Below are 12515 nucleotides of genomic sequence, written 5' to 3' on the forward strand. Positions count from 1 at the left end.
GCTGCAGGTGGGGGGGGGGGGGGGGTGTGAATGGGTGGAGTTTGGAGGGTTGGTTAGAGGGGTAAAGAGTGAGGGTGGTCTCTGAGATTCAGATTGTAAGGCACATGACCCTCTTTCTACCGAATCACAGCTCCCTGAAGTTGGCATTTGCACAGACCTGCACACAAACGTCTAACACTGCATGTCCCCTGATACTCTGAAGCTGTATCTGAACGTGTTTGAGGAACTCAGTCCGATCAAAAACCAGCACGTTAGCAGGACTATCAAATAAAAGTTTGGACCAATTCATATGTATATAAAACAACAACGTAAAATAAATTAAAAATTAGAAGAGGGGAAAAATGAAAAAGGATGAGACAAGGCATTTTGTGGTTCTAAGTTTAAATCCGAAAGATTTAAACAACAGAAAGGGTCTTGTCTAGATGAAAGTGGAATAACAGTATCAAACCAAAATGAGGAATCCGCTTCTAAAAGAACACTACTTCAATGTGGAATTCTCAGGAAGTGGTCTGCTTCTAAATCTCTACCAAAAAAAAACAAGAACCAAAAAAAGACAGCAAACAAAAGTAGAAAGAAGGGGGTTCTTGGATCTTTTGATAAGCCGGGGGTTATGGGAAAAGAAAGCAATGAAAAGTGATATGAAAGGAGGGAGGCCAGAAAGGGAGGATGTCAGATGGAGAGGTATGGGAACTGAGATAAAACAAAGACAGGACACAAATCAACGTAATGCTATGGCAAACAATACAGCCCAAACAAAACAAAAGAGAAAAACAAATTAGTGTCACAAGCTGTTCTTGAGCAGCAATGAGACCAGCTATAACTCGAGCATTTCATCCCACTGTAGCCATAATAAAAGAGACTATAGGATGAAGATTTATATCAGGGTTCCTCAAATCTTGCCCTGGAGGGCCAATGCGCTGCAGAGTTTAGCTCCAACCCTGATCAAACTCACCTACCTGTGATTTTCTAATGATCCTGAAGACAATGCTCAGGTGTGTTTGATTAGGGTTAGAGCTAAACTCTGCAGGAGAGTGGATCTCGTGGGCCAGATTTGAGAATCCTTGATTTATATTCCATGTAAGGGAAAAAAAACTCTTATCTCTAAGGCTGGCATTAACATGCATTTCATGGTCAGATTATATGTAGACCAGTGGTTTTCAACCTTGCTGACTCGAAGGCCTCCCACTGCCCAACACAATATTTGAAGGATCCTCCTTCCCCCAATGTATGATATTATTATTATTAAGTATTTCTATAGTAATTATGACAAAACTGCTTGTTTTCAACTTCTTATTTAATAGAACTGGTAGTGTTGACATATTAAAGTAGTGAACCACAATTCATTTTGTTTTGTTGATCTTTATTTTAATTTAGTGTTAGATTATTTCATATGTAAGGGAAAAAAACCTCTTATCTCTAAGGCTGGCATTAACATGCATTTCATGGTCAGATTATATGTAGACCAGTGGTTTTCAACCTTGCTGACTCGAAGGCCTCCCACTGCCCAACACAATATTTGAAGGATCCTCCTTCCCCCAATGTATGATATTACAAGTATTTCTATAGTAATTATGACAAAACTGCTTGTTTTCAACTTCTTATTTAATAGAACTGGTAGTGTTGACATATTAAAGTAGTGAACCACAATTCATTTTGTTTTGTTGATCTTTATTTTAATTTAGTGTTAGATTATTTCAATATATTAATAATCATTTATTAATTTAAATACTTTTAAGTCACTTAGTGGACCCCTTGAAAGTTTGCTTGGACTCCATAATTTAGAACCACTACTCTAGACTTTTTTAGCCATATTGCATTTACACCTTTCATTCCAAAACACTGTGTGATTGGATAAAGACCTGATTGCAAAACTGCAAATGGATAGTTAAAAATACTTTGTCATATCCTGCAATTTCTTTAACGGTAAACCCCTCAGTAATGTTGGGAAAAAGGGAAAAAAACAAAAACACTTTCTTTGGGAGAGAAATGAGAAAAACAAGAATTCAATAAAAAAAATATGAAATTGTTGATTTGATTGCGAAGAAATATTTCAAGCTTAATAAATGTGATATGAATTCATTCATGACTATTTCCAAATGATCCAGTCTTAAAAGCTGCGTGTTACTGCCAAGTGTGACGGGGGTCCATATGACAAGATTTCCATTTCGGGTTTAAAATGATCAGAAAAACTGTTTTCACATGAATTGAATTTCACAGTCAAACATGATTGGAACTGAGCTAGAACTGGAAAACTGAAATTGAAAGTCTAGACTTTTTTAGCCATATTGTATTTACACCTTTCATTCCAAAACACTGTGTGATTGGATAAAGACCTGATTGCAAAACTGCAAATGGATAGTTAAAAATACTTTGTCATATCCTGCAATTTCTTTAACGGTAAACCCCTCAGTAATGTTGGGAAAAAGGGAAAAAAACAAAAACACTTTCTTTGGGAGAGAAATGAGAAAAACAAGAATAATTCAATAAAAAAAAAATGAAATTGTTGATTTGATTGCGAAGAAATATTTCAAGCTTAATAAATGTGATATGATCAAAATGCTACAGATCAAACCATTTTGAAAAATGTATAAACATTTAAATGTATAAACCTGCCCAGAAGTAATAGAATAAGAAAGCATGAGTTGTTTAGAAATTATTGTGTTGTGAATAAATTTTTGTTAATATATATTACTGGTACATTATTTATAGTGTATTATGGCCACAGTGTGCTTTGTGCATTATTCTTTGAATATGTAAGCTGTTTTGTTAATATTTTGTACTGCTATTTTTTCTCATTTAATTATCAACACAATGTGTCTTTGTCCTGTCCTTGATATTGTTAACAACATTTTTTGGTTAACATTCAGTGTTGTTACAGTTAACTAAAATGACTAAAAATTGTTACTATTAATCGAAAAAGCTTAAAAAAAAATCTACATATATATATATATATATATATATATATAGAAGAAAAACAAAATTGCAAACTTAAGTTAATTTTTTTCCTGCATGTTTTTATTTCATCAAATTGCCAAGGCAACATTTCAACATTTCATTTCATGAGGCTGAATTAATGACAGAATTTTTATTTTTGGGTGATCTATCGTTTTAAGTTGACGTACTAAAATGATTAAAACTAGAACTATAATTATTACAAATATAAATATTAAATAAAAATGAATAAAATGACGAAGCACATAGAATTAAACTAAAAACTAAACTAAAATGAAAAAGAAAACTTAAAACAAACTATTTCAAAATAACATAAATATTGTAAGAGTATATCCATAATGTTAAAATAACGCTGCAAACAGTTTCATCAGTAATTTCACTGAGATCAACATTAGAAGCTCTGAAAGGTTTAAGAGTCATTCTCACAGACAGGAGGTGTATCCTCACCTTGTCGCTGTCCAGTGTGTTCTGTGAGGTCCTGGAGGCCAGTGAGATGGTGTCTGGCTGACTGCTGCCGTCACCCTGACTGTCCAGATCCTCTCCATCCCTGCACACATAAACACACACAGGAAATTGACTCCTAGTCCTATTATGGTTCCACATACTAAGAAAACTATAAATCCAGCAACAGTAAAACGAAGCTGAAGGGTAAAAAAGGACAAAATGAATATTCTTATTATTCTTTCTAATATTTAAGTAAGAAAAGAGATGTTTCACTGGCCTGGGGGTGTACCTGCGACCCTTATGTTTGGCTGTGGAAGGTTTGGGGATGTGGATGGGCTCCTTCAGTGCCCCCTTCAGATGCACAGTGCGCTCCTGAATCACTTCACGGACGTGCTTTATCCAGTCCTGTTTGTTCTCAATACTGGACGCCTGTGTTTATGTGGGTGGAGAGAGAACACACAGAGAAATACAAAATGTTGAGTAAGAGTACACATTGATTTTCTGTTCTATGGTGAACTAAGGGTGAGTTATCTGTGTGGCTGTACTCACCATGGATCCATGTTTGCATCCCTGACTTAGCTTCATTCGAAATATAGAAATATACAAGATTTTACTGCTTTATAAAATGCCATATATCATACTACATGAGACAGTGGCCGGTAAGACATTAGGACAACATTAATAAACATATTTTTTGATAATTTAGAGCCAATTTTGCCAACGTGTTGTGATACATGGTTTATACATTAGTCACTGCCATTTGAAGATGTAAATTATGATTAATAAGTAGAATTTAAAACTATTTTTCAAATAAAAAGAATATAAGCTACTGCCTTTATATACATACATATTATATAGTTTAATATATTTTATTTTCTTAGTGTGAAAAAAAAGTATAATATATATATATAAGCGATAAGATATATGTGTGTTTGTGTGTACATGTGTTTGTAGTTTTAATAATGAAATACATGACACTGAATGATTTAAGCAGAGAATTTTTCTTCAGCTTATATGATGTAAACCACATATAAATGGACAGTAAATAACTATGCAATTTTGTCACATTTCACTAAAGAAAGTTTTGAACACAGTAGCCTTACAGTTTTAAAGCAGCATGCAGTCAGTTAACAGTTACTGTGAGACAGAAGCCACTTGCAATGCACATAAGCCACCAACAGTAGAGACTATTCTTGGTCTTTGTTTCCTTGCACTTTATTAACATCCAGTCAGAACCAAAGATGCAAGATCTTCCCATATAACCACTGTCATAGTTTGATACAAATAGATTTTTGTTGTTGTTAACATTCTCTTTAGGATCAACCTGAGGTGTTCTATTTTTAAGGAATATTTCATGTCAAATCATATCAAGAGCACCTGAGGCAAGCTGTCAATTACTACAGAAAATAATTGACATTCCCTTCCCCAGTTAGTAAAAACAAGTCTTCATGCAGAATATTAGGATTTGACAAATATTCAACCTTTTACTTGTTAAAGTGCAAAAGAGACGAGCTAGACAGAAATGCAACGTAGAAAGCTGGACCAAAACAGTGCCATGCTTGTCAACAGAGCAAGAGAAAGTCAAAAAAGAGGGTTACCTTGAGGACAATCTTGTTGTCTGAAGTTGGGGTCCGTCCAACCCAGAGGGCAAATTTACACGGATCTCCTTCCACATGCTCAGTAACACCCAGTTCAGAGGTCTGCAGCCAAAACAAAGCATTTCAAACAATCAGATCCTCTGCATAAAAAGATGTTTCAGTGCTTTAATCTTGATGTGAAACTTACAAAAAGCTTGCTCTTGTAGATGTACTTGCTCCTGCCATTGGAGTCTTTAACCTCCTTGCTGAAAATCAGTGACATTTCGAAGAGGAACAGGTGACGTTCCCGTCCCTTACGGATCAGGGTCTTGGGATCCCACACCTGGAACGCCTCCTGCAGGATCAGTTCTCCCTGGGACTCAATGTTCTCGTCAAACCCTGAAGACATTCACTGCCATCAGAAACCGTTTCATCTGCCCCATATGTGTCTTTGTGTGTCTGTGTGCGCGCGTCCACTCACCTTCCAGCATGCTCAAGTGCATGGCGTCATTGGCTCTCTTGGGAACACTGAGCATAACCTCCAGGCCATCTTTGATTTCACCTTTGCCTTCCTCGCAACACGTCAGGAGCTCCTACAAACGCAAACCCAATTACCACTAAAGTGGTTACAAGCAAACCATTCCGTAAGTTTCGGGATGAATTCAAGATGTTTTTACCTTGAGGAGCAGCTGGTACTTGGTTATTCTCTGAACAGGTTTGATGAGGTATGATGAGATGGAGTTGGCCAGGCGATGCCTCTGTTGGATTTCCTGTAACAAGAATTTGAATACACCGACTTTCACAATTGGGATTCAAATTGGCCACTGACAGGAAGAAATGATGAATGATCAAAATGAATAAAATACATGAATCATAACAGAAACATTCAACTCACTTCAAAATATCCTCCAGCATGCTCAAGAATAAGTTGAGTGGAGTCTGGTTTGTTCTTGCAGTAGTTCACGTACATTTGGAACTTATCGGCCTGATGAAAGATGAAAGAGGCATTTCAATGACCTTAATCTGAAAAAAGCAGATACAATATTAGTATTCAAACACAATTAACTCTACTCACCCAAGTCACAAAACAGTGGCCCACATCTTCAGGAAGCTGCTCGTACTTCTCCAGCTCTTTAAGGAAAATACTGGTGAAAAAAAAAAAAAAGAGCGATCCATATGAGCCACTTACAGAGGGGACTGGAAACTAATTTGCTGGATTTTGTACGGGAGAATTTATTCTTAAAAAAAATTATATTCTTAAAAAAATGCTTAAAGCATTTGCATTATAAATGAACTCACTTGTGATGGAACTCGTAGAGGTCCTGCATGTTACCAAAAATGATATGCTCTTTATTAACGATCCCTGGTGGGATCTCCTCCACACCACTGGTCATCTCCCACAGATATGTCTGGATGAGAGGAAAAGGTTCAAATTTATTTACATCATAGTCTGAAATAAGGACATTTTTATCGTGATTTGCTTCGATTTTCCATAATTCAGGACAAAAGATCCAAATAAAAGCTTTAATAATATACAACAAAATACTCACATCCATGCACTCTCTTAAGTCTCGCACATAAGCTTTTTCTGTCTGAATCAGCTCAGCCATGATGAAGCTATTCAAATGGAAAAAATAAACAATGTAAATCTTTCTCAATCTAAAAGTACAAGAATTCATTAGAATATTTCAGTGACCTTTCGGTCAATAAATAACAGTAAATCAGACATACTCCTTCCTGCGGGCAGACTTGCGCTTCTCTTCGTTAAGCTCATGGGCAGCATCTCTAAGTTTTACCTCTGACCCTGGAGCGCTGGCTGGAATGATGTCCAACTGCAGGTCTTTACTCTGGAAATTAAACACAACTTGTTTTTGTCCCACAGTCTTCTGACTGCATATCTTTTTCAGGACTATTCCCACTGATTATGCACAAAAATATTCTGGTAGCAGAAATAAAACAAAACAAATATTAGATGTGAACTACTATGTGGATGTGAAGTACTAAAATGACAAACAATCTAAAACTAGCACATAAAATTACTAATACTTAAACTAAAATTTAAACTGTATATATAAAAATAAACCCTAATTCAAAATATGAATAAATACTTTAACCGTATGCAATTTATTGCATTTGTCTGTCATTGTTATGGACATGAGTGTGAATCGCTTATTAGTTTATTGTGTATAGCTACAATTAAAACAAGTGTTTCTAGAAAAGAATATCAGGAAATAAGATTGAATGTATTCTGAATGTTTATTACATACAGGAATATTCTAATAACTGTAAATCTTGTATAAAAAAATTATTTGAAAAGACTTGACCAGAATACAGGTCTTAAGAATACGATGTACATGAAAAATTATGAGTATGTAAAATGATTGATGAAAATACTTATCTTAATCTACTGACAGCCTGATGGCAAAAACACAACTATTTGTCCAGATTATGGCTCCAAACCATGCGAATTTACTCAAATGTTAGCATGTGATATGTCAAGACTCAAAATGATCAGATATCACACTATTATGAGAAAAAAACACATACTGCTTTGTTTGAGTCTGATGATATGCCGAGGGCTTTCTCTAGAGACGTGCGATACTTGTCCATGCGAAGGGAGAAGTCTCGATAGCGTTTGTCCACGGCCGTGACCCATTTCTTAATCTCAGCGGCGTGGGAGTGGCCCTTATCACAGAAACCATCCGCTAACTGTATCAGCAGCTTCACCCGCTCTTTGGTTTGCTGGGGACACAGGAAGAAAATGAGCTTTAGGTAACTGCAGAGTTAAAAGGAGCAGCCCAGGTGTTTGTCATCGCTGTGGTGCAGTCGTACCTTGGCTGTGATGTGGAAGTCTTCGTGCTCCTTCAGAAGCTCCTGTGTGTGGTGGATGCTGGAGCCTGTGGAGGTGTGTGTGGACAGATAAAACTCACCGGTGTCATGGATCCACTCCAGAGCCTGGACAATGAGAAATAAACACTTTAAAATAGTGATTCATAGCAAGTGCGTTGCAGACAGTGAGGTAAAACAATGCTAAATGCAAAAACAAAACACAACTGAACATAAATGTGCATAGTTAAAATATGTATTTTCCATATATTTATTATTAATGTCATTCTCCAAGCAAACGCTATGGCCCTAATCTGGGTCCTAAAGTTGAGAAACATTGTTTTAAAACAACATTTTCATGACTAAACCTAAAATGAACTGAGAAGACATGCTATGGCATATGCAGACACACACATCCCAATACACACATACAAACAGAGGATGAAAAATGTAAATGTGTTAATTATAATGTCTCTGTGCAGTTTAATTAAAGCCATGGCAGTGAGTCATGAGTCTGTCAGTCTCAGCCTTGGGCCAAGAAAAAGTGAATAATCAGACATCAAAGGAACAGATGGAGGAAGAGGGAGACATCAAACCTGTTTGGCACTGCGTTCAAACACTACATACTGCTGACACTGGTCCAGCCTTCTCTTCCTCATGGTCCAGAAGTGCAGGACCCGATTCTCCCTTTGCAGTAACTCATTCAGGATATCTACAAAATCACACATGATCATTCTTAACCATGATGTACAACGCAGTTCTGAAGCACAACACTTTGAACACCAGCGCAGATCTTTGTAACTGTTAGCTGCAAGCCACTGAAATCATGCTAATCATAATATTCAATATATGTATTTTAACTAGTGCTCTCAATCAATAGAAATTAGTAGATACTAGATGTACAGATTATTTAATCGAATTCATCTTTTTCTGAGAACGCCCTCAAATTAAGATAATTCAAACAATATTGTGACAGACGAGTAAATCATTGAACAGACACTACAAAGAAGTTAACATTTTGTTTATTTCTTGAATTATATTGTTTATTGCTTGAAATGCACTGATAGTAGGAAAATAAGAATAAAACTATTATTATTTATTTTTATTACACTTGTTATTGTTATTATTATGGTTAGCCAACCATCAGTGCATTTCAAGCAATAAACAATTCAAAAATTAAACATACTGACTTCTTTTATTATAAAAAATATTATGAAATGATTAGATTATATTAAATTGGAGTATTTTTGCATAAAACTTAATCCATTTAGTTATAAAATTGAATGTTAAATGGGTAATTGAATCTTGAATATTTATTGCTTTAACTGATGGTAGGAAAATAACAACAATAATAATAAATGTATCTTATTATTACTATTATGATAGAATTAATACATAATTAAAACATTTCAGATTTATTCATTTTATTAATTAACTATTGTTAATTTAAAAATGTTAAATTAAAGGGGTAATGTTTTAATTTCTCTAATATAGGAAAATCCATTATTGTGGTTATTATTATTATTAAACACCTTTTTAATATTTGATCAAATTAAATTTACATAAACAATTTATTTGACTAAATACATTTTAAATTGAGAGCACTAAAGATAAAATTGCTACACAAGCAGATGCACTTTACAATGTTGTGTGTGTGTAGGATGAAGGTAAAGTGACGATCCCCAGTGGAGTAATGCTGTCACCATTCTGCAGTAAGCCGCCCTTATCTGTGCGGCAGAGGCCTGACCCATTTACGGTTTCCTTATCTGAGTCATTATAAGCACACTCTGAACAGAACAAGGCCGCATTCACAATGCACACATTCTAAACTGGGCTAAAGTGGGTCAAAGTGGGCCAGCTGCTAAAAACTCAAGTGAGGGTGCAGCGCACTGCTCGGCCACTAGATGGCACACCACAGCTATTTTAGATGGCTTGCAGAATGTAAAATCAACATGCTCTGGATCTAAACCCCTATGGGGAAGACAGACTGTGTTTTGTCATATCTCCAAAGAGCCAGCAGAGGGAAGACTGGTAAATAAGAAAAAAATACGCAGAGAGGCAGCATCTGTAGCCTTGTGGTTTGAAAAGTGGTACAGGATTTGATATACTACAGGGACATACAAGGGGCTCCATGTGTTTATTATACGTCTCTCTGGAATGCTTGATTGGTCAGTTGTGGTACTCTAGTCTATATATTTTTGCATAAAGTCTGCTAAACTGTATGATTGAATGCTAACCCAGTCATGTCTGTTTCATCACTTCACAGCCTCCAACTTGTCACAAAAATAGCTCGTTAACACTAAAATTGATATTTCCTGTCCATTTATTAATATATTTAATACATAGCTGCTTCATTAGCAGGATAATACACAGTCTGTATATCATCCTTTATGCAATATTTCTAAGTAATAATCAGGAACGTTTTGACGTCAAGCTGTGGCCAGAACTCACTTTTGACCTGCTGCTCTGGTGCTTTGACGTGACTCAGCATCCCCGGCATGCTGACACTGTTTCTGTGCATGTATTTCAGAAACACGTCAGCATTCCGTCTGGCCAGCGTGCATGCCTGCAACAGAGATAACAACGAAGAAATGACCCAAACACTGTCAAAATGGTTGTTGCAAAAACAACACTAAAAATTCAGTAAATGCTACTGTAAAAAATTCAACTGTAAGCGAAGTTTTATTTTTGCTAGAGTATGTCTACTATTCGTGTAACTATTACACACGTATGCAAGACTTGAGATTTTTTAGACCAAACCATCAGAAACAGCAACAGTACAAGTTTTATACATTTTAATCATGATTTTAAACAAAATTATATAGTCGAATGTCCATCTTACCGCTAGGGATGTAACAATACACCGCAAGCCGGTTGATACAAATATGTCACGATTAAAATCGTTGAGATGCTAAACAAATCACAATACAATTGGGGGTAGGAGTTTATGTGAATGTATCTCTGAGGGGAACTGACTGTCTTTAGAAATGTTTAGATGCTATTTTCTTTTCATCTTGCCTCTCTGTATGATGCATATTGAAGTAGTGTTCATAAGCGCAGTGCTGCTTTGCTTACAGCAGTAACCAAGGAAAGGCTATATTACCGCTGTTCCATAAGCACCACCTGCTGGCAGAGAGTGAATTTGTGTTTTCCTTCAGACCATCTGCTGTTTTTGTTTCGTGCAGATGTGTTTTATATACAGTTTCACAAAACTCAAGTCAGACCATTTTGCTTTTGCTTCAAATTTCAAAGTTATATAGTCTAATTTAGATTTAAAAAACTGCTCATGCTGCATGTATGCAGCATCTTTGTTTGGATCGTGATTAAAATACAGTGGTTGCCTCTTATTGTAAAAGGAAAGAGCACAGACAAAGCCTTTGTTTATATTAAGAGATTTCCTTTATTTGTATTATTTATTTGATTTGGGGTTTGTTTTAAAATTTCTATTTAGTTTTGTTATTTGACATATGTGACCCTGGACCACAAAATCTGTCTTAAGTAGCACGGGTATATTTGTAGCAATAGCCAAAAATACACTGTATGGGTCACAATTATACATTTTTCATTTATGCCAAAAATCATTAGGATATTAAGGAAATATCATGTTCCAAGATATTTTGTAAATTTCCTACCATAATTATATCAAAACTTTATTTTTGATTAGTAATATGCATTGCTAAGAACTTAATTTGGACAACTTTAAAGGCGATTTTCCCAATATTTAAATTTTTTTTGCACCCTCAGATTCCAGATTTTTAAATAGTTGTATCTCAGCCAAATATTGTCCTATCCTAAAAAAAAATACAAACCATAGCTTATTTATTCAGCTTTCAGATGATTTATAAATCTCAATAAAACATTTTTTTTTGTTTTAGTCAGGTTTTGTGCTCCATAGTCACATATTTAATTTCACAAAGAAACGTGCAGCATTTTGTCCAAGCTATAGTTATTATTTATTACAAAAGGACACCTTTTCATTTATAATTTCTTAAATCTCATTTTGTAAAAAAATTTAGAAATTCGTATTGTGAAATCAATATAGTGAATTGTATCACATCGTGAGTTGAGTGAATCTCTACATCACTATCTTCCACATGTTCATCTTGTCCCTGTATAATGCATATTAAAGTAGTGTTAATAAGTGCAGCGCTGCTTTGTTTACAGTGGTAACCAAGGAAAGGCTATATTGCTGCTATTCTATGCCGTTTACCTAGAAAAACACATGAAAAACAGTGATGGAAACATTTTTTGTCTGTATGGCTGCTTATTCACATGACACAGCTGTAGCCGAATCTTCTCAAAGTTACCTCTCAAAAAGTAGATTTCTGTTTGCAGGTGAATGCTGTTTGTACTCTGTTTTAAGTATCTAGATACCACCTGTTTGTTTTACTGACTGCCTGACTTCAGATGATTCAGTAAGAGATCGATTCCTCTGACTCAAATAATGATGTGCCCCCTGGCTTTGGATACGTTACCTTAAGGAAGGCCTCTTTCTGCTCCAGATGCTTGCTGATCATGGGGGTGACGTGGTCGGTTTCACAGTTGGGCCCCAGTTTGTCCGCTCCTCCGCACCAGTCCTCCTCCCGCTTGTACTCCTGCTCTAGACTCTCCAACACACTGCACACCTTCAGCATAGACGGGAAGATGAGCCTTCAACTGCCTGTTGGCCTTTTAAACTCATTACAGTATGAATTATAAAAGACCTGGATATGATTG

The 12515-nt window shown here is 35.8% G+C and overlaps 1 protein-coding gene across 1 annotated transcript in view; it reads right to left on the reverse strand.

Annotated features, from left to right (window-relative positions):
- The window catches only part of LOC107593576 (triple functional domain protein-like), a 72832-nt gene that overhangs the window by 10813 nt on the left and 49504 nt on the right, over positions 1-12515 (reverse strand). The window contains 16 exon segments of the mRNA XM_016283353.1: positions 3400-3499; positions 3686-3825; positions 4995-5096; positions 5182-5372; positions 5455-5566; positions 5651-5743; positions 5869-5958; positions 6049-6118; positions 6273-6382; positions 6524-6590; positions 6705-6820; positions 7521-7715; positions 7806-7928; positions 8396-8511; positions 10251-10365; positions 12275-12424. Of these exon segments, the coding sequence (XP_016138839.1) occupies positions 3400-3499; positions 3686-3825; positions 4995-5096; positions 5182-5372; positions 5455-5566; positions 5651-5743; positions 5869-5958; positions 6049-6118; positions 6273-6382; positions 6524-6590; positions 6705-6820; positions 7521-7715; positions 7806-7928; positions 8396-8511; positions 10251-10365; positions 12275-12424 (1890 nt within the window).

This window comes from Sinocyclocheilus grahami, unplaced genomic scaffold (assembly GCF_001515645.1).
Source record: "Sinocyclocheilus grahami isolate Dianchi unplaced genomic scaffold, SAMN03320097.WGS_v1.1 scaffold173.1, whole genome shotgun sequence".
In the NCBI taxonomy this organism is placed as follows: Eukaryota; Metazoa; Chordata; class Actinopteri; order Cypriniformes; family Cyprinidae; genus Sinocyclocheilus; species Sinocyclocheilus grahami.